The sequence below is a fragment of the Cryptomeria japonica genome, chromosome 10, assembly GCF_030272615.1.
Source record: "Cryptomeria japonica chromosome 10, Sugi_1.0, whole genome shotgun sequence".
Taxonomy (NCBI): Eukaryota; Viridiplantae; Streptophyta; class Pinopsida; order Cupressales; family Cupressaceae; genus Cryptomeria; species Cryptomeria japonica.
The window spans coordinates 375572195-375599506 of record NC_081414.1 but is presented as its reverse complement, the minus strand read 5'-3'; the positions used below and the strand labels follow the sequence as shown (position 1 = coordinate 375599506).

The window sequence follows — 27312 nt, the reverse complement described above, 5'->3', positions numbered from 1 at the left end:
TCCAATCCCAAACTTAAGTTTGCTTTAGAACTTTTGTGTTCTTGTTCATCTTGGTCATCCCATATCACGTATTTGGTCTCTAAGGAATTGTTACCTTTTTATTTTTTAAACATCTCCTTAAAATAAACAAATCACGTGGCATTGCAAACAATGCCATTAGCCATCATAATTGCTACTAATACATCCTTCAATTCTTCAAGAAATGTTTGTTGTACATGTTTTATAGTTCAGAAAAGAGATTTCCTTTGGGTTACACTACCTTCCGTTACCAGTGCATTTGGTCCTCCATTTCTTAGCATAGTACCTAGTAATGGAATAGCAACTCAACTCAGACATGACTTTAAAGTGAGAAATTTAGCAAAGGAATTTAACATCTCAGCCTCCTCATAACTCATATGAAGCTTTCCTAACATAACCCTTCTCATTAATATGTTAATATGAATGTGTACACCTTCCAGAGAATCTGTCATCAAAGACATTATAGAACCAACATTTTTTCTTTTTCTCCAGCGACTCTGGGCACAAATAAAAGAAAATAGAAGCATGGTTAGCAATTTAGTTCACTTACTTCATAGTTCATTCTATAATGTCACTATTGTTGGTTATAATTAGGGCCTGGCGGATTCCAATTGCCTTGGGCAACATTGGAATCCGCCTAAGGGGACCAACCCCTTCTCCAATATGGGGCCAAGTCCTATACACTTCGGCCACTCCAAAAGGACCCCACGCTACACTTAAGGTCCCCACGCTACAAGTCTCCACGCCACTCCTTGATAGGGCCGACCCTATGCATTTCGGTTAAAAGGGATTAAATGAATAATATGTTAAATGCAAGAAGGCCGACATGAATAATATGTTTAAACTGCTCTCCTATAAATAAAGCACAAGCTACACACAATGTACATTCATATTTTTCCAGTCTTCTGAATAAGGTGCGAAATATTCTAAGGAAGCGAATCACATTCTAAGGCAGTTAAGTCACAGCGAACTATACTAAGAGATGTGCAGATCAACAAAACAAGGCAGCGAACCTAACTAAGGCAGCAGATCATCTCCAAAGAAATAAAGAACTTCATCAAAGGGTTGCTGCCACCATTGTTACAATCAGCAAGTCATAAGGACTGCAATTCATGACATCCAAAGGCCTCTATGTCATCTCCCTTGTAACTGCAACATCTAGACTCCAGATAAGTGTGTAATATTCAGTTGGATTTAAATCATAATCAGATCTGAGGATCTTTTGGCTGGATTTTTCCTCCTAGGAGGTTTTCCCAGGGTAACTGTGTTTTGTTCCTTTTGCATTTCAATTCTTTTATTATGCTTAAATCTGGAAAACAATAAATTAATTAACCTGACTAAAACTAATTCTGATTTTTCTGAGTTTTATTCAATCTGAAAGTACTAAAGTTAACATGGTATCAGAGCTATAGGTTAGATCAATCTTCAGATTTAAAATTCAATACACCTTTATTTCCAGTTTGTTGTAGCTTTTGCAGATCAGGTCAATGGGGCTGAAAGTTGAAGATAGGCTTGATGGGAATCTAAATTTTACTGCATGGAAAGTTCGAATCAAGTTGGCTCTTGAGGAAGAAGACCTTCTCCAATTCATAGAAGCGAAAGAGCTAATTGAGCCTTCGGATGCAGCAGAGTTAAAGCAATTCAAAAAGGATGTTGTCAAAGCCAGGAAGATTCTCATTGATTCAGTCAAAGACCACCTTGCCACTTCTATTGCCTCATTTACCACTGCATGGGAAATGTTCAGTCATCTACAAGGTGCATATGAAGTTAACAATCTTAGTAGGGCAATTACGTTAAGACAACAACTACTTATTATCAAAATGGCTAAAGAAGATTCTGTTATTTCCTACTTTATGAGAATTTCTGAACTAAAGAATCAGCTACGTTTAATTGGCCATAAAATGGAAGACAAAGACCTTGTCATGATTGCCCTTAATGGTCTACCCCTCTCTTGGGAGTCATTTATCCAAACCATAAGTGGCCGGTCTGAGTTACCTTCACTTGATCGTCTTAAGAATGATTGCATCCAAGAAGAGTCTCGCCTCATCACAAGAGGTCAAACCAAGAGCCCCCATGCAGATGAGCATCACATGCTTGCAGCCCAATGCAAGAAAAAGGGAAATTGGAAGCAACCTTATCCTAAAAGAAATAGGGAATCCAGACCATTTAGTTCCCAACACCCTTGGAAGAAACCAAGAGATACTTCGCGTGTGCGATGTTTTAGATGTGACAAATTCGCTCACTATGCTAAGGAATGTCAGTTTAACCCTAACCAAAGTGAAGCAAACCTAAATGAAGTCTCAGAACAAAATGATGACTTCTTATTCATTTCCGATCTATCTAGCAGTGTTCCCTCAGATAGCAATACATGGTTGATTGACAGTGGTGCCTCCAGACACATCACAGGTTACTGTGACCACCTTTCAGGCCTAGTAGAAAAGGATACCAGCCTTCACGTGATAATTGGTGATGACGCTCGTTATTCGGTAAGAGGTTCTGGCTCTACTCTAAATTTAGATTCTGGTATTTCATTACATCTCAGTGATATATTGTTTGTTCCTGGAATTAAAAGAAACCTAATTTCCATTTCTGCTCTAGAAGATAAAGGTTATCAAATTGCATTTTCTGAAGGAAAAGTTCTTGCTTGGTCTAAGAAAGCTAGTTTTAAATCTGCTCGTATAATTGGTCATAGATATGATAGTCTTTATAAGCTCTCTACTAACCCTATTCAAGCCCTCATTAATGAGGCTTCGGAATCCTGTGAGCTATGGCATAGAAGACTTGGACATCTACATTATCAAGCTCTTCCATCCCTTGAAAGGTTAGTCAAAGGTATGCCTAAACTCAGTCAAGTTCATGATAACATTTGTAAAGGTTGTGCTATTGGTAAGAATGTTAAAAGTCCATTTCATAAAAGTGAAAATAGAGCTAAAGACAAACTAGAACTTGTTCACTCTGATTTATGTGGTCCTATGTCTATAGCATCTCCTAGTAGATTTCTTTATTATGTGATCTTCATAGATGATTTCTCTAAGGAAAACTTGGATCTACTTCTTGAAATCTAAAGAATCTGATGAAGTTTTAAGTAAATTTAAGGAGTTTAAAGCATTAACTAAAAACTCCTCTCGTAAAAGAATTAAATGTTTAAGATCTGACAATGGAGGTGAGTACACCTCCGGCAGCTTTTATGATTTTTGTGTTTGAGTCAGGAATTAAGAGGGAGTTTTGTGTTCCATACAATCCTCAACAAAATGGTGTTGTTGAAAGAAAGAATAGGACCATTGTGGAGGCTGCAAAGGCTATGATCCACGATCAAGACTTGCAGACTTTTCTATGGGCTGAGGCTTCAAGAACAGCAGTATATATCCAAAATAGATGTCCTCATCGCGCTCTAAAGAACATGACCCCGGAAGAAGTTTTCACGGGATCCAAACCAGACATTAGTCACCTCAGAATCTTTGGAAGTCCCGTCTATGTTCATGTACCCAAGGAAAAGTGATCAAAGTTGGAACCCTCCGGAAAGAAAGGCATGCTAGTCGGATACAGTGAATCCTCCAAGGCATTCAAGATTTACATCCCAGGTCAAAGGTATGTTGAGGTAAGTAGGGATGTTACATTTGAAGAAGATATTGCTTTTAAGAAATCGAAAGGCTCTTGTGTTATTGATGAATCTAATGTTAATCAAAATACAAATGTTGATACTAACCCTGAGATTCAGAGGGAGCAAGTTGAACCTCCACTTCAAGATGATCATGATGATCCTCCTGAACCCATGAATCCCACTGACATTCCTAGTGACATTATCGTTACCAAAAAGAGGCCACTTTAGGTAAGAAACACCATTCAAGAAGCTGAAAGATTTGCTGCTCCAAGTGGCACCTTCCGTGAAACTAAGAGACCTCAGGTATTTTCCAACTACGTTTCTTTAATGTGTAATCTCATTGAAACTGAACCTTGCAATGTTGAAGAAGCCTTAAGTCATCATGCTTGGAAGCTTGCTATGGATGAAGAATATCAATCAATCATCAAGAATGATGTATGGGACCTTGTGCCCAGACCTAAAGGTAAATCTGTTGTTTCCTCTAAATGGTTATTTAAAATTAAACATAATGCTGATGGTAGTATTGAAAAATATAAGGCTAGATTTGTAGCGCGTGGTTTGTCCCAAAAGGAAGGCATAGACTATGAAGAAACATTTGCTCCTGTTGCTAGATATACCTCCATTAGAACGATAATTGCTGTTGCTGCTGCTAAGGGTTGGAAACTACATCAGATGGATGTTAAGACTGCTTTTCTCAATGGTGTCATTGAGGAAGAAGTCTATATTGAGCAACCTGAGGGATATGAGATCCAGGATAGATTAACCCATGTGTGCAAGTTAAAGAAAGCTCTATATGGTCTTAAACAAGCTCCTCGTGCTTGGTATGAAAGAATTGATAAATATTTGCTAAGTCTAGGCTTTTGTAAAAATGATGCTGACCCTAACATTTACCTTAAAGTAGCAAATGATGAAATGCTAATTCTAGTTCTTTATGTGGATGACTTATTTCTTACTGGTAAAAATGAACTTATTATTGGTTGCAAGAAAGAACTAGCTTCAGAATTTGAAATGAAAGATTTAGGTCTAATGCATTATTTCCTAGGTCTAGAAGTATGGCAAAGATCTAACGAAATCTTTCTAAGTCAAGGAAAGTATACTATTGATATTCTGAACAGATTTAGGATGATGGATTGTAAACCAATGTCTACTCCTATGGAATTTAACTTAAAGAAGTTGAGTGTTTCTACAGCTAACTCTGGTTTTGCAGATCCATCCGAGTACCGACAGTTGATTGGATCTCTGATGTATCTAGTTAATACTAGACCAGACATATGTTTTGTTGTGAATGCTCTTAGCCAGTTCATGAGTTTACCCAAGCATGTTCACCTTGTTGCTGCCAAGCATATCCTAAGATATTTGCGAGGCACGGTTGGTTTTGGGCTAAAGTATCCACTTAACACTCCAATAACCTTGGAAGGTTATTCTGATGCAGACTGGGCTGGAAGCGTCAAAGACAGGAAAAGCACCTCCGGTATTTGTTTTAGCTTGGGTTCTGCAGTGATCTCTTGGGCTTGCAGAAAACAATCCTCAATGGCATTGAGTATTGCTGAAGCTGAGCATATTGCAGCAAGTGTAGCTTCCAAAGAAGCAGTATGGCTTCGTAAGCTTCTTGCTTGGCTATTTGGTCAGCCATGGGATCCTACAGTTATTCACTGTGATAACAAGAGTTGTATTAGAATGTCTATCAATCCAGTGTTTCATGACAGGTCAAAACATGTGGAAACCCATTATCATTATGTTCGGGATATGGTACAAAGAGGTGCTATACAGCTAAAGTATGTCAGCACTGATGAGCAAGTTGCAGATATTCTTACCAAGCCTCTATCCAAAGTGAAGTTTGTGTGCTTCAGGGATAGACTTGGTATTGTGGAAAATGAAACTCCAATTGAGAGGGAGTCTCAATTTCAGTGACACTTTGTATTATGTAAAACCACCCGCTGCGGGCAATGTAAGGTGGTATTATAAACCCCTCAGGGAGAAGTATAATTATTAACCATCCTCTGCGGGCAATGTAAGATGGTATTGTACATTTTAACCACCCTCTGCGGGCAATGTAAGGTGGTATTGTAAACTTCTCAGGGAGAAGTATAATTATTAACCATCCTCTGCGAGCAATGTACGATGGTATTGTAAATATTAACCACCCTCTGCAGGCAATGTAAGGTGGTATTGTAAACTTCTTAGGGAGAAGTATAATTAGTAACCATCCTCTACGGGCAGTGTAAGATGGTATTGTAAAAATTAAACCATCCTCTACAGGCAATGTAAGATGGTCAACCATCCTCTGCGGGCAATGTAAGATGGTAGAAAAAGATCTTCTCCACCCTCTGCGGGCAATGCAAGGTGGATCCAGTCTATGCTTGTGTGCAAGACGAAAGATTATGATTATAATTCTTGCCCTGATTTAGAGGGAGTGTTGGTTATAATTAGGGCCCGGCGGATTCCAATTGCCTTGGGCAACATTGGAATCCGCCTAAGGGGACCAACCCCTTCTCCAATATGGGGCCAGGTCCTATACACTTCGGCCACTCCAAAAGGACCCCACGCTACAAGTCTCCACGCCACTCCTTGATAGGGCCGACCCTATGCATTTCGGTTAAAAGGGATTAAATGAATAATATGTTAAATGCAAGAAGGCCGACATGAATAATATGTTTAAACTGCTCTCCTATAAATAAAGCACAAGCTACACACAATGTACATTCATATTTTTCCAGTCTTTTGAATAAGGTGCGAAATATTCTAAGGAAGCGAATCACATTCTAAGGCAGTTAAGTCACAGCGAACTATACTAAGAGATGTGCAGATCAATAAAAGAAGGCAGCGAACCTAAGTAAGGCAGCAGATCATCTCCAAAGAAATAAAGAACTTCATCAAAGGGTTGCTGCCACCATTGTTACAATCAGCAAGTCATAAGGACTGCAATTCATGACATCCAAAGGCCTCTATGTCATCTCCCTTGTAACTGCAACATCTAGACTCCAGATAAGTGTGTAATATTCAGTTGGATTCAAATCATAATCAGATCTGAGGATCTTTTGGCTGGGTTTTTCTTCCTAGGAGGTTTTCCCAGGGTAACTGTGTTTTGTTCCTTTTGCATTTCAATTCTTTTATTATGCTTAAATCTGGAAAACAATAAATTAATTAACCTAGCTAAAACTAATTCTGATTTTTCTGAGTTTTATTCAATCTGAAAGTACTAAAGTTAACATAACCCTTCTCATTAATATGTTAATATGAATGTGTACACCTTCCAGAGAATCTGTCATCAAAGACATTATAGAACCAACATTTTTTCTTTTTCTCCAGCGACTCTGGGCACAAATAAAAGAAAATAGAAGCATGGTTAGCAATTTAGTTCACTTACTTCATAGTTCATTCTATAATGTCACTATATATGAAAAAATAACTAAAAAATTCAGTGCCTATCTATTTCAACCTCATATCCTTGCCACATAGTGAGATTCCATGTTCTTATTGCAATATTATAAGTTGCATCCTTGACAAAAGGTAATTTGAAAAGTTGTGATTTTAAACTATATTGAATAAAGCACAAAGAAATTCGCCAATATTATACAAATGAGTAGAAATTCTCTCAATAAAATATTCTGAATGAATACCACCATATTATAAAAAGAAAAACATTAACCAATAGGGTTAACATTTAGATAAACAGTGTAAATAATACGAAAACAAGCATATGAATGGTAATCTGTTAAAAACAATACTTACTGGACTAGAGGACGATAAGGATGATAGATGATTAAGTAGTAATCAAGAGCTTCCAGAAGCTTCATTTCCATCTCAAGCACATCCTTCCAATCGTATCTATGCTTGATATCAGCTTCATCCACAGTGCTAGGATCAATTAAAAAACCAACAAAATGTGCTCTAAAGTAAACTCAGAATACATAACATACGCAAATGATTATTAATAATACTATGGAAGCAAAAGTACCACTTGTAGAATCATACTATCATGTAAGAATTAAGAAGCAACAAAGGAAAAATTTAGGCATAATTACCATTCAAAGGAGGCTTCTTCATGCAGTAGCTTAGTAGTTTAACTTGAATAGTGCTCTCTTCTGCTTTTGATGCTAGGTACAAACAAGTTGGAGCTACCAATCGTGGATCATATTCTGCGAAGCTCTTTCTGTGAAAAAAACATAACGCTGTCATTCTCTTATTCAACCCCACATGTATATATACAACGCCAAGCAAGAATTTTACCACTTCAAAGACTGACAAAGTTCAAGTATAGCGATTGCAAAAAATAGATTTCATAAAATTAGTTGATAAAAGGGATATCCTCTGCTGCTAAAAGGATATATTGTGAATCTGCTGAGAATCCTGGTTATTTACTTTGATCTGCTTCTGGCTGCCTACCTCTACTATCATCTACTCATTTTGCACTCAGTCAATCACCATCTTGTCTGATTTTAATCAATTTTGATCACAGCCAAATATACAAGGTGGGAAAGAAACTACTTTATAATCATAGAAGCAATAGTCAGCAAAAAATCGTGATTATACTCGATTAATTGGGAATCGGCACTAGAGGCGATTTTTTCCCCAAAAAATCAGAAAAAATCGGTCAGCGATTTTTACCGATTTTCAACAATTATTTCGTGTTTTAATCACGAAAAAAACGTGCGTTTAATCAGGAATAAATCACGCAAAATCCTGCGAAACACTAAATTAGCCGTGAAAACCCTAAAATGTCTGCAAAATTCACTATTTATTACATCACATGGCAGAGGTATTCATTCAGCTCGTGGCAAAGGAGAAAGAGGCTTCACCAGTCGAAGTCAAAGTCAAAGTGAAGGGAATATGAAGTGGTTTTTGGTCGCGTGACAGAGGCTTCACCAGTGATTACCGGCGACGTCAATTTCTGCGAATTAATTCAAGGTATATGTATACTTTTATCGAGCGAATTAATTCTTGCATACTGTGTAATGTGTATATTGACCTGTATGTTTGTGTGTGTATGTGTGTGTATGTTTGTCTCTGTGTATGTGTGTGTATGTCACAGACATACACAAACATACACAGACATATGTTTGTCTCTGTATGTTTGTTGTGTGAAATGGACACACATTTGGGGAGAGTATATTCATTTAAGCTTTTCTTATATCAGTATTCTTTCTCAATGATTTTACTTGCCATTACAATCAGTGTTAGTGACTGTTGACATTGTGACAGTGCACTATTACTTATTTTGTATTCTAATGTTCGATTCCTTTTCTGTTTTATTTTGCTCGGTTATGCTTAACTTTGAATTATTCCTTTAGCAACAATATACTAGTTTCTACAATTAGACTTGTGAATTGAAATCTAACCTTCATATGTATATAGTTCTAGAACACTTAATGTTTGCGTAGAAGCATCTCCAAGGTAGAATATTTATCCTAGATAATATAGCCACATCAATCATTATCAAAATGGCCCAGGTTTTACTTCATTATCAGAAATATGGTTTTCCTTAGCTTCTTTTATGATCCCAACCTGATTGATTTTCCCGTATTCAGAGAAACCATGGTATTTAGATGCTCTAAGAAGTTTTCAAAACAGAGATACATCATCAAGCATTCTTTGTTCCATCTCTGAGATATTTCCTCTTAACTGTTTAGATTTTGCTCATAATTTTGTAGAATTTATTAATGGTTCACATACCTTTGTCCTACCTGATTGATCAACTACTGACTAACTTCTCTGTATGTAACCAATTAATCCAGTTGCTTCCAATAGGTTTCACTTTCTTGTTCCTTTAGCACTGACTGCTGGGTCGAGGTATTTCAGACAAGGTTTGAAACTTTGATCAAATTAGCCATATATTCTTGCAACTCTTTGATTTGAGCTTTTAGAGCTGCTTTATCTTCTCCATACTTTGTCACCCTTTCTCTGATATTGTCTGAAACAAGCCTAAAAAGATTTAGGTTTCCCTGCCTTGTTTATCCACTCGAATCAGTTTGTACAATATGGAAATCTGATGCTTCTATCTCTTGGATTTCTGTTTTCCTTTGGGCAGAATTGTTGTCTCTGTGCTGATGTGCCCTAGAGAACTTTTCTTTAACCTGATTTGCCTCTTTGGATGTTTTGGTACCTGATTCTTGGAAGAGAAGAGAGAACACTGATATTCAATTGTTTTGCTGACACAATCTTCCTCTTTTTTAAAACTGTTGTTTTCATCCAATTGGGAGTATTATCTATTTGTACCTGTTCTAGAGGAGCATTCGATGTGGAAGGAGTAGTAGCCATTTTAGGAGGAACCTGAGATATTTGTTGCTCTTTAAGTATAGCAGCAATCTGTCATTTTAGTCATTATTTTACTAAAAGATACAAGTTGGAAAAATATTCTTAAAGTATAGCAGCAATCTGTCATTTTAGTCATTATTGCCCTCATGTTGGAAAAATGTTCTTTGAGTTTGGATTATCCGTACAAATTATAGACCAAACACTGCCAAACAAAATTCCCATGTTTTTTATTACAAAAAACTTTGTTTATTACAAAAACTTCATGCATATCTTTAAAATTATCTATTGGAACCATTAGCATCCTTTATGAACATACAACTATAACATTAAAATGCTGAAAGACTGCATTAAAATACTTTTGCAGATCTGATTCTTGATCACGATGCCACGCCAAAAAGACTTTGCATGGACACATTGCACACCAATTGTTGGTAGCACGAAGGTTAAATGCAATTGGTGTCTAAATGAAGTCGATGGTGGAATTTATTGTTTCAAATGGTATTTGTCAAAAGAATGGAGGAAATAATACTGAGATTTGCAAAGAATGCCCTGCAGATATCTCGTATCGGGCAAAGCAATCTCTTGATGGGATTGCTGAGAGTAAGGCCAAGGGGTTGAACTAGGTTCTAGTTCTGCAAATGCTAGGAGGAACCGTTTGGGTGAAGAGGATGGTGAAGATGGGGGTTTCAGGGAATCTGGGTCAGCAACCTCTTCTATAGCATGTGGACCAAACACAAGTGGAAGAAACATTAATGATTTCTTCCAAACTCGTACTACACCAAGATCACAAGCCACTTTGGAGAATACAGGATGGAGGAAAATCGTCCATGAACAAGAAAAGAAGGCAATTGGTAATTTTTGGTACTCCTCTAGCTTGTCAATCCATGCTTTCAGATCTCCATATTGGCAAGCTATGGCGGATGCTATTGCAGCTATAGGTCTTGTGTTTCAAGCCTCATCTTATGAGTCATTGAGGGTTGGTATGCTCAAAGATGCAGTACGGGATGTTGAAGATATTGTTAAAGAGCATCGGTTATAGTGGGCTATTACCGGTTGCAACATTATGTCAGATGGCTAGACAGATAGAAGGAACCGAACCCTCATTAACTTCCTTGTCTCTTGTGAGATTGGCAATATTTTTTTGAAATCTGTGGATGCATCTAATATAATCCGCAGCTACATTGTTCAATATGTATGACATGGTAATTATGGATGTAGGGCCACAAAATGTGGTTCAATTTATCACAGACAATGTTGTTGCTTGTGTTGTTGCTGGGAGAATTCTGACTGAAAAATACCCCTTATGTTTTTTAAACCATGTGCAGCACATTACCTTGATCTAACCCTGAAGTACATTGGAAAAATTTAATGTATTAAGGAGGCATTGCAAAAGGCTCACAAGGTTACCAAATTTATTTATAATCACGAGGATTTTGTTTATAATGCGCTCTTTCACAAGAGGCAAGGAGCTAGTTCGACCAGGGGTGACAAGATTTGCAACACACTTCCTTGCATTACAGAAACTATGTGAACAAAAAAATAATTTGAGGCGAATGCTTGTTTCAGCTAAGTGGATGGAATTGGGCTTCACAAATCAATCAAATTCCATCGCAGTGGCACAATACATGTATTCTACTAGCTTTTGAGAATCGATTGAACAAATTGTAGAATTTTCAGAGCCTCTAGTAAAAGTCTTGAGACTAGTGGATGGGGAAAAATCCCCCATGAGATATGTGTATGAGGCCATGAATAGGGCCAAGAAGGTGATAAGGAGTAAGTTGGCAAAACAGGGAGAGGTATATGTCATTGTGGGACATAATTGGTAGGAGATGGGATGGACAGATGCACTCTCCTCTCCATGTTGTAGGATACTTTCTCAATACATCGTTATTCTACAAGACTCCATTCATGGATATTGATGTTGAGATCAAACAAGGCTTCTTCAAGTGCATGGACAAAATGTTTCCAAATCGGATAAATTTAATGCAGCTATGACAAAGTTGGAAATGTACAAGCAGGCTAGGGGTTTTCTCTCTTCTAGGGCTGCCATGGAAAGTAGAAAGACCTTCCAACCAAGTAAACTCTATAAACTTTTGACTGTCTCTTTATTTTGCCAAATTGGTCATTAAATTTGTTCAAATTTTAAGATATTCTTACAATATTATTTCCATATAATGTGTTTTTCAGATCAATGGTGGGCTTGTTTTGGTGACGAATTACCAAAGTTTAGGTGGATGGTGGTGCGCATTTTGAGCCAACCATGCAGCTCATACGCTTGTGAGCATAATTGGAGTCTTTTTGAACACATACATTCCAAGAAACGCAACCACCTAACACAACAATGGATGAATGAGTTGGTGTTTGTTCACCACAACCTTCGCTCGAAGCTAAAGAAAGCTCAAGGTAAGAATATTAATATATACTTGTAGTTAGTTGAAATTGTACTCATTGTGTTTTTCACTTGTAAGGCAAAGACTAATTTTAGACATGGGCAAAATCAAGAACTATTGAGGAAAGTGAGCCAATTGACCTCGATGAGATAGATCTAGAGTCTAAGTGGATTGTTGCTGCTGATGATGATGATACTCCAATTGAGCCTGAAGATTTTGATCTCATGAAGATGGCCAACATGGATCCTAAATGGATTGAACGACTTAGGACAGGCTCTCACCCAGGAACTTCATCATTAGGGCCTCCTATCCTCTAGCATGTCATTGACTACAATTGATTTTTTGGAATTTTGCACTTAGTTTACAAGTTGACTTTGTACAAAGTCACAAACTATATTGTAATCGACATTTTGACAACTGTCACCATCTAGATATTATTTATGTTGTGGTATGTTTTGTGCAATGTAATCAACGATATGAATATAACCAACGAAAATCTATTTTCTACAATTCATGTGTTGAAGTCTCTATTTTAATTGCCTACAATATCTCTATGCTATGGAAATGCCCTTAAATATATAAAAAAGTAGTTTTTGATTATATTTCTACAATTTTTTACGCTATTTTGTTTTGCCGATTAATTCCCCAAATGATTAATGCTTCTATGCTTTATCTTACTTTACAATTTATATAAAAATATATGCGGAGGTGTTTTTTGGCATAATTAAATAGATTTGTTCCAATAAAAGAAAATAAATTAAACTGCAAGACAAAGAACCAAATTTGGAATTGATTTGATGCTTCCAATTCTCTACCACAGATTGTTCTACTATACATGAATACAGAATGGAAGCAACTTGTCCTACAACCTAAGTTGCAGGTTCCAGTTCAGGAACCGGTTCGGGTTCGAGAACCCAGTTCGCCATTTCGGGAAAATTTTGAACAGGGGTTTGCGTTCATTTTGGGTTCATTAGTACAAAAACTATATATATATATATAAACAATAAGCCCGAAAGGGTAGCAGAATTGGCTTGGGTCATGGGTTTACTCCCCATTAGTCTTGGGTTCGACTCTGAGGCCCAGGATCACCTAATGCACTTGGCTTGCGGGCTCCTTGGTACATCCCCAAGGACTAGTCTTGCCTCAACTCGGCCCAAATGGGTGTTGGGCTGGGTCATGGAGATTCCTTGTGGCAACAAAATATACATAAAATAATATTAATATTATTATATATAATAATATATATAAAAAAATTACAATATTATTATATAACATAATATTCTATTATGTTATATTATAATAATATATATAATAATCAAATAATCAATAACTTTATTTGAAAACTTTAACAGCATTTATGAATTAAAAATATAAAAAACACTAACTACAAATTCATATTAAAAAAATAAGCTTATGATTTTCTGAGCGGCGAACCGGACCCCATACCGAACGTGGACCTGAACCCGATGCGGACCTGGACCCGCATCTGGGCTACAAGGCCCAAGCCCAATAACTTAGCCTACAACTATTAAGGGAAAGAAGTATCCCCCCTGTTGACGCAACTACAAACTAATATGGATAAGAGATAGGAACTCTAAACATGAGTTAAATATTAAAGTAATATTGTAATATTCAGCTTATAATGGTCGTTTTGTTAGTTTTTAGTAACTTTCTTTTCAATAAGTCAATAGTATTTAGAATCTTTCTATTCTCTCTTTATTTCTCAATCATTTCCCTTATGGAAAGATCTTTTGTAATTGTTTATATAAGGAGTATTCCTCTCCTTTGTTAATACAACAATCAATTATCATTTCATGATATTAGAGCATAGGTTATTTTTGGGTGAAATTTTTTTTTTTTATTCATGATCCATTTACTTATAAATTTTGAGGAAATTTATAGACGTTTTTTGATCTTTTTTTAAAAACAAAAATCATGGGGGTTTTTTCACAGATTTTTTATCGAATAAAAGTTGTGGTTTTTTCTATTGGAGATCGAGGATTTTTACCAACAAAGCGTTTGAACGATTTTTGATAAAAATCATGGCTTTTTGGTTCATGCTTCCTGATCATTTCTACTCGCAACGAGTCATTTTTCTTTTTGCAGCGGTTGCAACTACTTTTTTCTATGCGAAGGGTTTCAAGCAAATGTCTTTTTGATGATTTTGTCCTTTCCGTCTTCAACAAAAAATTTTGATGATTTTTATAAAATCGTGATTTCTTGCTATTCATTTTTGCAAATAATTTTTTTTTAATCGGACTTGGTTTTGCTTCAACAAGAGTTTTTTGCACGATTTTTTCATCAAAATCATTAGTCATTTTTTTGCAATGTTTTGGAGTCATGCCTAGGGTTTCTAGTGTTGTTTGTAATTAGGGCTGGCGGATTCCAACATTGGAATCCGCCTCCATCATATAGGGCCAGGCCCAATACTCCTCGGCTCCCACCTAATAAGGCTCCCACGCTACACTTAAACATATCACGCCTCCTTGATAGGGCCGACCCTATTCAATTATGTTAAAAGGAATTAATATAATTAATATAATTAATAATGTTAATACATGAAGGCCGACATGTTAAAAGGAAATAAGTCTCCTATAAATGTGACTCTTGCTTCTCATTATCATCATTCCAACTTAGGCAGATGAAAATTTTATTCAATGAAAAGCGAACTTTATATTCAAGGCATCTGGCAAACAACGAACTCCATTAGTTAGCAGCAGATCCTCAACAGTAGACAGCGAACTCCATTAGTTAGCAGCAGATCCTCAATAGGAGACACCGAACTCCATCAGACATCTGCACATCCCTAGTTAAAGGCAGTGAACTTCATATCATCAATAGGACACAACGAACTCCATTAGACACCTGCAGATCCCAAATTAAGGGCAGCAAACTTCATAAGAAGCTGGAGACCATACAGCGAACTTCATAAGAGGCTGGAGATCATATGTAATGTTCAGTTGAATTCAAAATCATAATCAGATCTGAGGATCCTTTGGCTGGGTTTTTCCTCCTAGGAGGTTTTCCCAAGGTAACTGTGTTTTGTCTTTTGCATTTCATTTCCTTTATTATGCTTAAGTCTGGAAAACAATAAGTTAATTAACCTTATTCTAATTTTCTGAGTTTTCTTCAATCTGAAAGTACTAAAAATAACATGGTATCAGAGCTAATTGGTTAGATCAATCTTCAGATTTAAAATTCAGTACACCTTTATTTCCAGATTGTTGTAGCTTTTGCAGATCAGGTCAATGGGGCTGAAAGTTGAAGATAGGCTTGATGGGAATCTAAATTTTACTACATGGAAAGTTCAAATCAAGTTGGCTCTTGAGGAAGAAGATCTTCTCCAATTCATTGAAGCGAAAGAGCTAACTGAGCCTTCGGATGCAGCTAAGTTGAAACAATTCAAAAGGGATGCTATCAAGGCCAGGAAGATTCTTATTGATTCAGTCAAAGACCACCTCGTCACCTCTATTGCCTCATTCACCACTGCAAGGGAAATGTTCAGCCATCTACAAGGTACATATGAAGTTAACAATCTTAGTAGGGCAATTACGTTAAGACAACAACTACTTAATATCAAAATGGCTAAAGAAGATTCTGTTATTTCCTATTTCATAAAAATTTCAGAACTAAAGAATCAGCTAGGTTTAATTGGCCATAACATGGAAGATAAAGACCTTGTCATGATTGCCCTTAATGGTCTACCTCTCTCTTGCGAGTCATTTATCCAAACCGTAAGTGGTCGGTCGGAGTTACCTACTCTTGATCGCCTTAAGAATGATTGCATCCAGGAAGAGTCTCGCCTCTTCACAAGGAGTCAATCCAAGAGCCCCCATGTAGATGAACATCACATGCTTGCAGCTCAATGCAAGAAAAGGGGAAATTGGAAGCAACCTTATCCTAGAAGAAATAGGGATTCCAGATCCTTTAGTTCCCAACACCCTTGGAAGAAACCAAGAGATACCTCGCGTGTGCGATGTTTTAGATGTGACAAATTCGGTCATTATGCTAAGGAATGTCAGTTTAACCCTAACCAAAGTGCAGCAAACCTAAATGAAGTCTCAGAACAAAATGATGACTTCTTATTCATCTCCACTCTATCTAGCAGTGCTCCCTCAAATAGCAATACATGGTTGATTGACAGTGGTGCCTCCAGACACATCACAAGTTACTGCGATCATCTTTTAGGCCTAGTAGAAAAGGATACCAGCCTTCACGTAGTAATTGGTGATGACGCTCGTTATTCGGTAAGAGGTTCTGGCTCTACTTCTCTAAAATTAGATTCTAGTATTTCCTTGCATCTTAGTGATATATTGTTTGTTCCTGGAATTAAAAGAAACCTAATTTCCATTTCTGCTCTAGAAGATAAAGGTTATCAAATTGCATTTTCTGAAGGAAAAGTTCTTGCTTGGTCTAAGAAAGATAGTTTTGAATCTGCTCATATAATTGGTCATAGATATGATAGTCTTTATAAGCTCTCTACTAACCCTATTCAAGCTCTCATTAATGAGGCCCCAGAATCATGTGAGTTATGGCATAGAAGACTTGGACATCTACATTATCAAGCTCTTCCATACCTTGAAAGGCTAGTCAAAGGTATGCCTAAACTCAGACAAATTCATGATAACACTTGTAAAGGTTGTGCTATTGGTAAGAATGTTAAAAGTCCTTTTCATAAAAGTGAAAATAGAGCTAAAGACAAACTAGAACTTGTTCATTCTAATTTATGTGGTCCTATGTCTATAGCATCTCCTAGTGGATTCTTTTATTATGTAATCTTCATAGATGATTTCTCTAGGAAAACTTGGATCTACTTCTTGAAATCTAAAGAATCTGATGAAGTCTTAAGTAAATTTAAGGAGTTTAAAGCATTAACTGAAAACCTCTCTGGTAAAAGAATCAAATGTTTAAGATCTGACAATGGAGGTGAATACACCTCCGGTAGCTTTCATGATTTTTGTGTTGAGTCAGGAATTAAGAGGGAGTTTTGTGTTCCATACAATCCTCAACAAAATGGTGTTGTTGAAAGAAAGAATAGGACCATTGTGGAGGCTGCAAAGGCTATGATTCACGATCAAGACTTGAAGACCTTCCTATGGGCTGAGGCTTCTAGAACAGCAGTATATATCCAGAACAGATGTCCTCATCGTGCTCTAAAGAACATGACCCCGGAAGAAGCCTTCACGGGACTCAAACCAGACATTAGTCACCTCAGGATCTTTGGAAGTCCTGTCTATGTTCATGTGCCCAAGGAAAAGCGATCAAAGTTGGAACCCTCCGGAAAGAAAGGCATGCTAGTCGGATACAGTGAATCCTCCAAAGCATTCAGGATTTACATCCCAGGTCAAAGGTATGTTGAGGTAAGTAAGGATGTTAAATTTGAAGAAGACATTGCGTTTAAGAAATCGAAGGGTTCTTGTGTTATTGATGAATCTGATGATAATCAAAATATGAACGTTGATACTAACCCTGAGATTCAGAGTGAGCAAGTTGAACCTCCACCTCAAGATGATCATGATGATCCTCCAGAACCCATGAATCCCACTGATATTCCTAGTGACATTGTCGTTACCAAGAAGAGACCACTTTGGGTAAGAAACACCATTCAAGAAGCTGAAAGATTTGCTGCTCCAAGTGGCACCTTCCGTGAAACTAAGAGACCTCAGGTATTTTCCAACTATGTTTCTTTAATGTGTAATCTCATTGAAACTGAACCTTGCAATGTTGAAGAAGCCATAAGTCATCATGCCTGGAAGCTTGCTATGGATGAAGAATATCAGTCAATCATCAAGAATGATGTGTGGGACCTTGTGCCCAGACCCAAAGGTAAGTCTGTTGTTTCCTCTAAATGGTTATTTAAAATTAAACATAATGCTGATGGTAGTATTGAAAAATATAAGGCTAGATTTGTAGCGCGTGGTTTTTCCCAAAAGGAAGGCATAGACTATGAAGAAACATTCGCTCCTGTTGCTAGATATACTTCCATTAGAACAATAATTGATATTGCTGCTTCTAAGGGTTGGAAACTACATCAGATGGATGTTAAGACTGCCTTTCTCAATGGTGTCATTGAGGAAGAAGTCTATATTGAGCAACCTGAGGGATATGAGATTCAAGATAGATTAACCCATGTGTGCAGGTTAAAGAAAGCTCTATATGGTCTTAAACAAGCTCCTCATGCTTGGTATGAAAGAATTGATAAATATTTGCGAAGTCTAGGTTTTTGTAAAAATGATGTTGACCGTAACATTTACTTTAAAGTAGCCAATGATGAAATGCTAATTCTAGTTCTTTATGTGGATGACTTATTTTTGACTGGTAAAGATGAACTTATTATTAGATGCAAGAAAGAATTAGCTTCAGAATTTGAAATGAAAGATTTAGGTCTAATGCATTATTTCCTAGGTCTAGAAGTATGGCAAAGATCTAACGAAATCTTTCTAAGTCAAGGGAAGTATACTATTGACATTTTGAAAAGATTTAGAATGATGGATTGTAAACCAATGTCTACTCTTATGGAATCTAACTTAAAGAAGTTAAGTGTTTCTGCAGCTAACTCTGAATTTGCAGATCCATCCGAGTACCGACAGTTGATTGGATCACTGATGTATCTAGTTAACACTAGACCAGACATATATTTTGCTGTGAATGCCCTCAGTCAGTTCATGAGTTTGCCCAGGCATGTTTACCTTGTTGCAGCCAAGCATATTCTAAGATACTTGCGGGGCACAGTTGGCTTTGGGCTGAAGTATCCACGTAACACCCCAATAACCTTGGAAGGTTATTCTGATGCAGACTGGGCTGGATGTGTCAAAGACAGGAAAAGCACCTCCGGTATTTGTTTCAGCTTGGGTTCTGCAGTAATCTCTTGGGCCTGCAGAAAACAATCCTCAATGGCATTGAGTACTGTTGAAGATGAGTATATTGCAGCAAGTGTAGCATCCAGAGAAGCAGTGTGGCTTCGTAAGCTTCTTGCTGGACTGTTTGGTCAGCCATGGGACACTACAGTTATTCACTGTGATAACCAGAGTTGTATTAAAATGCCTATCAATCCAGTGTTTCATGACAGGTCAAAACATGTGGAAACCCATTATCACTTCATTCGGGATATGGTGCAAAGGGGTGCCATTCAGCTGAAATACATCAGCACTGATGAGCAGGTTGCAGATATCCTTACCAAGCCTCTATCCAAAGTGAAGTTTGTGTACTTCAGGGATAGACTCGGTATTGTAGAAAATGAAACTCCGATTGAGAGGGAGTCTCAAGTTCAATGATACTTTGTATTGTATAAATCCACCCTCTGCGGGCAATGTAAGGTGGTAGTGTAAACTTCTCAGGGAGAAGTATAATTCTTAACCATCCTCTGCGGGCAATGTAAGATGGTGTTGTAAATGTTAGCCACCCTCTGCAGGCAATGTAAGGTGGTATTGTAAACTTCTCAGGGAGAAGTGTATTTATTAACCATCCTCTGCGGGCAATGTAAGATGGTATTGTAAAAGGGAAGTGTAATTGTTAAACCATCCTCTGCGGGCAATGTAAGATGGTAGAAAAGGATCCTCTCCACCCTCTGTGAGTAATGCAAGGTGGATCCAGTCTATGCTTGTGTGCAAGCTAGAAGATTATGATTATGATTCTATTCCCTAATTAAGAGGGAGTGTTGTTTGTAATTAGGGTTGGCGGATTCCAACATTGGAATCCGCCTCCATCATATAGGGCCAGGCCCAATACTCCTCGGCTCCCACCTAAAAAGGCTCCCACGCTACACTTACTCCCTACCCATCGAATTGGTGATTTGAACAATAGATTGGATAGGGCCAACCTTCATCCGGCCCCTAAACTAATATTCCTCCCCCTACTATTTGAAGGGCGAATCAGCAACTAGAATAGTCGGGGGGGCGCCAGGGTAGGGCTAGTTTAGGAGAAAATTTCTTTATCAGAAAAAAAAACATATCACGCCTCCTTGATAGGGCCGACCCTATTCAATTCAATTAAAAGGAATTAATATAATTAATATAATTAATAATGTTAATACATGAAGGCCGACATGTTAAAAGGAAATAAGTCTCCTATAAATGTGACTCTTGCTTCTCATTATCATCATTCCAACTTTGGCAGATGAAAATTTTATTCAGTGAAAAGCGAACTTTATATTAAAGGCATCTGGCAAACAGCGAACTCCATTAGTTAGCAGCAGATCCTCAATAGGAGACAGCGAACTCCATCAGACATCTGCAGATCCCTAGTTAAAGGCAGTGAACTTCAGATCATCAATAGGAGATAGCGAACTCCATTAGACACCTGCAGATCCCAAATTAAGGGCAGCAAACTTCATAAGAAGCTGGAGACCATACAGCGAACTTCATAAGAGGCTGGAGATCATATGTAATGTTCAGTTGAATTCAAAATCATAATCAGATCTGAGGATCCTTTGGCTGGGTTTTTCCTCCTAGGAGGTTTTCCCAGGGTAACTGTGTTTTGTCTTTTGCATTTCATTTCCTTTATTATGCTTAAGTCTGGAAAACAATAAGTTAATTAACCTTATTCTAATTTTCTGAGTTTTATTCAATCTGAAAGTACTAAAAATAACATCTAGGACAAACGACGTTTCTGCAAAAATACTATAATGTGCCCTATTGAGACTTTACTCAATTTGCCCTAGGATCCCCAAATAGGGTTTGGATCAGGCATGGGAATGTAAATTGTCAATTTAGTACCTTGATTTAGAGCCACAATTCTTTTATCAATATATAGATTGTTGTTCATTGTAATAATAACGAGACTGTCAATTCTCCCTTGTTCAAATGCTTAACTCTTGTCTTTGTTGATTGTTATAGAAAATCTGACATGGTTAGAAGTTTGATTCTCTTATGCCTGATTTGACTGTGATCTTCTTAATCGATGGTTGTATTTGCTTCTATTCTATTATTCCCTTCTTGGAGGCCAATCTTGCCCTTAATACCTTTTTGCGCTTGAAGAGGCATGCCTCTTGCAACGGTTGCCCCTTGTCTTCAAGCCCTTTGGACCCTTCACAAATTGCACCCCTTGGAATTAATCAATGCCTTAACAAATATCCCTCAAACTTGTTAATTATTTGTTATGTGAGATTGGGGTTGATCGCTAGTGTAGACTTTTGATTGGCGAATAGCAAAATCTTCAAATCAAGACGATTTTACTTATGCTGCGTTTGCCCTTCTTCTGGTAGGATCGTGACAAGTATTGAGGTTTTGCTCAATTTTTTTACAAAACCATGGGTGTTGTTTTCTCCAAAGCAGTGGAGGGTTTTTAACCTGGTTTTTTTTACGACTTTTGGCAAAATTGTGGATTTTCAAAACTGTGAAGGTTTAGAGTGATTTTCAAAAAAATCGTGGGTATTCAAAATTTTTGCATGATTTTTTAAAAACAAATCGTGGGTTTTTGTTTTGTTTTTTTAATCCAAAAAAAATCAAAGGTATTTGAGAAGTTTTTATCTCGTTTTTTGTGTCTCTAGATAGCGGGAGGGTGTCACTATTGTGGTTAACTTGGTCACATGAAGAAGTTCTGTAGAGAGAGGTTGGCTGATCAAAAATCCAACTACGGAGGGTCTCAACAACAGGCTCATGTCGCAAAGGGTTCAAAGGAGGAGTCAGCCTTCTATGCATTCATGGCCAAAAGACCAGCAAATCATGACAAGTCTTTTGTGTGGTGTTGTGTTGTAAACACACACGCCCCATTGCAAATGGGGACCCCTCTTTCTCACCGCTTGCTAGGTTAGGTGTTGTGTTGCTTAGCTTGGTAGCAATTTTAGTCCTTTAGCTCCCTAGCAAAAAGGTTGTAAACCCTTGTCAGTCAGGAAATACATTGATCAATCCTTGAAATAACTTGAGAGTACAAAATTTTATCCTTAGAAGGGTATGATCCAGTCAAGAATTCAAGTTCAAAATCTATGAGTGAACTTCAAGATTGGGAATAGAGGGTGAAATTGAGAGAGACTTTGCAAAGCATAGAATGTTGCCAAAAATATTGTGAAAAATGTTGTCGAGAGAAGTTGTCAAGAAGGTGAAATTTGGAAGATGCTAAGTGTGAATTCGGAGAAGAAAATTCAAAAATGTAATATAAAGACACGAAAATTCCTTGTCAAAGTCGGATTTCCGACCTTGACGAGAAAGGAAAATAAGGAAAATTCTTAGACCTTTTTTTTACCCTTGGATAAAAGTTGTAATTTTCATGGAAAATTCAGATTGAAATTTGGATTCCACTCAATATCCATGTATGATGCAAGTTTCCCCTTCAAGATCCTAAGTTGAGATGTGGAAATCTAAAATTGAAATGTGAAATCCAAGGTTCAAATATGGATCATCCCTCTCAAGATCGAATTTCCCTTAGAATTTCATGAGGAGTCCTTGTCAATGCTCCAAACCCACCCTCTTGTCCATGCACAAGGTGAATATGCGCTCACTTGTCCTTGGACACCTTCAAAATGCGCTCACTAATCCTTGCACTATGTGAAAATGCACCCTCTAGTCCTTCTCCACCTTGGAAATGTACCTAGAAGTCCTTGGACAACCTTGATTCGCGCCTATGAGTCCATGGACAGCCTCTAAATGTGCCTATGAGTCCCTGCACACATGAAATTCACACCCAAGTGTCCATGAACACATGGAATTTGCACCCACTAGTCCTTGTGTTGGTGAAAATGATGCCAAGGAAGAGTATAAACACTTACCTTGCATTTATACCCTTCAATACAAGATAAAATCAATGATCTTAGAAGGCCAACTTGGATTGCAAAACATGAAAATCCCTCCAAAATATAAAGGATGAAGGACAGCTTGACAAGAATAGAGGGTTGTAGTTTTAATGACATAAATTAAATCTGGCCGACCTCCCTTATCAAGTTGCTATGAACGCATATAAATGAAAGATCAAACGGGAGTCTTTCCACATCAAATTCAATTCAATCCACAAGCAAATTCAGGCAGAGATAAGCGAATACCAGCAGAATTGAAGGTGATTTTTGTCAAGGAAAATCAGGTCCAAGACCCATGGAGGCGAGTTGTACAGAAGAGGAAGGCGATTCACATTCAGATTTGAAGCGAATCCCTTCACCAAATTAAGAATTTCAGGATTTCAAAGCAAGAAAAACGTCATTTAAAACTGAAGTGAAGTTATTTTGAGATCAATTTTTAGGGAATTTCCAAGTCATTTCCAGAAAATTCCAAGGGTTGACAAAGTTGTTTCCTGATTTAAGAAAGGTTCGTGAAGCAAATTTGGTGAAATTATTAATGTTATTGTAAGGTGCAATTTGTTTCACAATTGTTGAACGATGATTATCATGAATTTTCTTTTAGAGTTCTTGAAAATAAATTAAGAATGCAAGGTTGAACTTTCATTTGATTATCATAATCTCCTTGCGTTTTACTAACCTAGGATGATACAAGAAACTTCTTCTCTCTCGCAAGAGTGATTACATGAAGTGGTGGGGAAGGATACAAATATGACTCGAAGAGGACAAGATAAATACATCAAGGAAGATGATGGAAATGGAGTAGGATGAAAGAAATCAAAAAGGAAAAGGAAGACAAGATCAACAAGTTCAAGAAGATCACAAAGAAGGATTGCTCTATAATAGAGGACTCAACAAAAGCAGATATAAGATCAACACTTCAAGAGGATGACAAGGAAGGACATTACAAAATGGAGGATACAATTACGACAAGGCGATCAAGGCCAAGGATTTCCAAGGAGGATAGCAAAAGATGAAAACAAAGACATTGATGGAGAAGAGGAAGATAGCAAAAGAATTCCAAAGATGAAGAAGAAAATGCTCAATGAAGCCTAAGGACAAGGAAGATAGTTTCAGAGGGGTTGATCAAAGTTAGAAACTCAACCAGTGGAGATATAAAGATGATGCAATTTGGGAATATAAACCATTACAATCAGTCAAAAAGCTGGATGATGTTGACTATCCAGAGATTTTGCTAGAGATGCAAAGACTTCTTTGTGATGAAGGATGAAAGTTACAACAAATGCAAGCTGAGGTAGCACCTATTCATCTCCAACCAATTGAACAATTCAAGGTCAACATGTCTGGATTAATCAAACCTAACTTATCTAAAGGAGAACAAGTGGACATGTAATGTCATCATCTTCTCCTTGTAAATTGTGCCATTGAAGCTAGGTTAATTTTCATAAGTACTTTTCCTCAAAAGGATGTGCATTTAAGGACTTGTAATTTTCTCATTGGAGGTTATTAAATGTAAAGAGGTGCTAATTGTAACTACCTCAAATTACGGTTTCTTTCAATGATCTTGGTTGTTGATTTAGAATCAATCCGGAGCCTTCATTTGTAATTGGGAAGTCTATAAAAGGCTTGGCCTTCTCATTTGTAAAGGTTAAAAATAGAGCAATAGTTAATAGAAGTTAAGAATAGTTAGAAGTAGTAGGAAGAGGAGGAGGAGAAGATTAGAAATTGTTGCCAAGACTATGCTGAAATGAATACAAAATTTTCATTGAAGACGTCGGATCTTTGTGTGTTGTTTCAACATTTTGCATGGTTTCTACTTCTCAATATTTAGTTGAAGTTCATTGATTTAATGGAGATATGTGAAGATATTTGATGAATTCCTTGGTTCCTACCATTTGTAGTTTATTGATTGCAAATTGCAGTGTATGGCTAGTCTAAACCTCATTTTGGCAATAGTTTGATTGTAAATGTTCATTTTGGATTGCACTAGCATAGGGTATTTGGATGAATGTTTGCAATATGAAAATATTTCCCTACCTTAGAACATTGCACTCTTTCTATGGTGTTGTGAGCTATCTCTGGTTAAGTAGAAAGTAGTTCCATGAGGAATTTATCTATCTAAGCACTATCCATTATCTTCATTTTCCTTAGGTTCTTAGATTAGATTTCTCTAACCCTTATCCATTTTGTCTTTTATTAGAAGTTCAAGTCAATTAAGTATTCCAATTCCAGTGAAAAGCGTAAGTCCCTTTGTTAGAACAGCAAATCACATCATTCATTAAGTCTATCCATTGCAAAGTTGCATTGTTAACCTTGAGGTTGCCTTATTTGATCACATCGTTTAGCATTTGAGGTTTCCTTGTTCAAGAGAGGAAAGAATACTTGGTATTTTATTCTATTTTGGCAAGTGTCACAAAACACGCATCAACACATAATAGTTAATAGAATGACCATTAAGGGAGGGTATTAAAGTAATATTGTAATATTTAGCTTATAATGGTCATTTAAGTCATTTAGCTAGTTTTTAGTAACTTTCTATTCTGTAAGTCAATTAATATTTAGAATCTTTCTATTTTGTCTTTAGTTCTCGATCGTTTCTGTTATGGAAAAATCTTTTGTAATTGCTTATATAAGGAGTATTCCTCTCCTTTGTTAATACAACAATCAATTATCATTTCATTAAATATGTTTGATATGCGATATTTGAAGGCAGCATCCTTGACTTGTCCATTGCCTAGCCCAGAGCAAGGACATAAGCACACAACAAAAAGTAAAGTTTCAAGATTTGATTTCATAAAACTCATTAATAAATAGCAAAGAATAACATACCTGGTATAAACACGTCTGAAGTAGGTAACAGCTGTAGCTATAACCCTGAAAGCATCCCATAAAATAAAAATGAAAATTTTCGAGCTGTCCAAATTCTAAAAATGCTGTAACAAGCAAAAAACAATTCGAAAGCAATGCATCTATAAAGGTGTGATTGCTTGAACTTCATGCTTTACAGAATTAAAGAAATTATTTCAACATGTTATACACTTCAATTTTCACTAACAGATTGTGAAGCTGCAATAGTAGAAAAGAATCAAGAAAATCTCATTAAGGGGTAGATCTCAAAGCACAATACACGTACTGTTACCGGTAACAACACTCTATTCAGACTCAATATGATGGTCTAGAGAACCAAGTCACATTCCACTTTGTGTCCTGATCTGCTGGACAAATGTAAATATACACAATAAATTTTAAAAAATAATATAAATTCATCCACAGATATTATAGTTTCAAAGATTTCCTTCGATGATATTTACATTCTCACTTAGACCATCACAGAATACAATAAACACTTCTCAAATGTCATAAATGATAAATCAAATTTCATACATCCATAGACCAAAACACATACACCATTTAAATTCAAGTTTTCAAGAAACTAGGTATTAAATTTATAGTTCATAAATACATATGGCAAGTGCCAAAGATGTGAAGAGCGATGTGAGATAAAAAAAAAAGTATCACTTTAACTTACAAAGGCCAGGGACCTAAGATGAAAGCTAATATGATTCTTCCCATGTTTCTTAGCCATGATAGCTAGATCTACAAGAAGATCCTCTACAAGATTCAAAAGACAAGATTAATTGGTGCTCTTCTACATCAAATTTTTCCATCTCAAATCCTTCATCCACGTGGCATATCTGTAAATTTGAGATGCATTCCACATATTATGTCCCTTCATTGTAGTTCTTGTCAGCACAATAACTGCAAATTTAAAATTTAATTTTCTAAATGGATTTGTTTTAACTGCAAAAAGCAGTCAATTTATACCTTCAAACATCAGTGCATTTCTAAATGAATAGAACAGATATTTTTATAGAGAAACTTCTTTGTTATTCTAAATTTTTATTTACATCATAAAAACATGCATAGCACAGCTGCATACCAGATCCACTTTCGTATGATCCACATAAACAATGGATCTGTTTCAAATTGATTTTCGTATGCAGATCAACAACAAAAATGGATACAGTATGTATCAAGTAAAGATATCTACAGTGCTCAAGCAGATCATTTCCACTGCTGTTTAAATGCCAAGATTGTATGGAATTTTATTTTATTTTTTTAATTTCAATTCTATATCTGGCACAGTGAAGTTAAATTAGTAATGACTGTTACTTAAAATAATTGATATTCAGATTTGGTAATCCTCACCTCTATTAATACAAGCCAATCCATACAAGCTTAGAAGCTGCAACTAAATCCTCACATAGATGCAACATAGTGAAAGGCTACAGCTCTTTCACAAGCTTATCAATAAGACTTACCAA

General features: G+C 36.7%; 1 protein-coding gene across 1 annotated transcript in view; it reads right to left on the bottom strand.

Moving 5' to 3' along the window:
* The window catches only part of LOC131075859 (cyclin-C1-1), a 180545-nt gene that overhangs the window by 84372 nt on the left and 68861 nt on the right, over nt 1–27312 (bottom strand). The window contains exons 4-6 of the mRNA XM_058012776.2: nt 25817–25861; nt 7645–7772; nt 7352–7463 (exon numbers count right to left, since the gene is read on the bottom strand). Of these exons, the coding sequence (XP_057868759.1) occupies nt 7352–7463; nt 7645–7772; nt 25817–25861 (285 nt within the window). The remainder of the gene's footprint in view (nt 1–7351; nt 7464–7644; nt 7773–25816; nt 25862–27312) is intronic.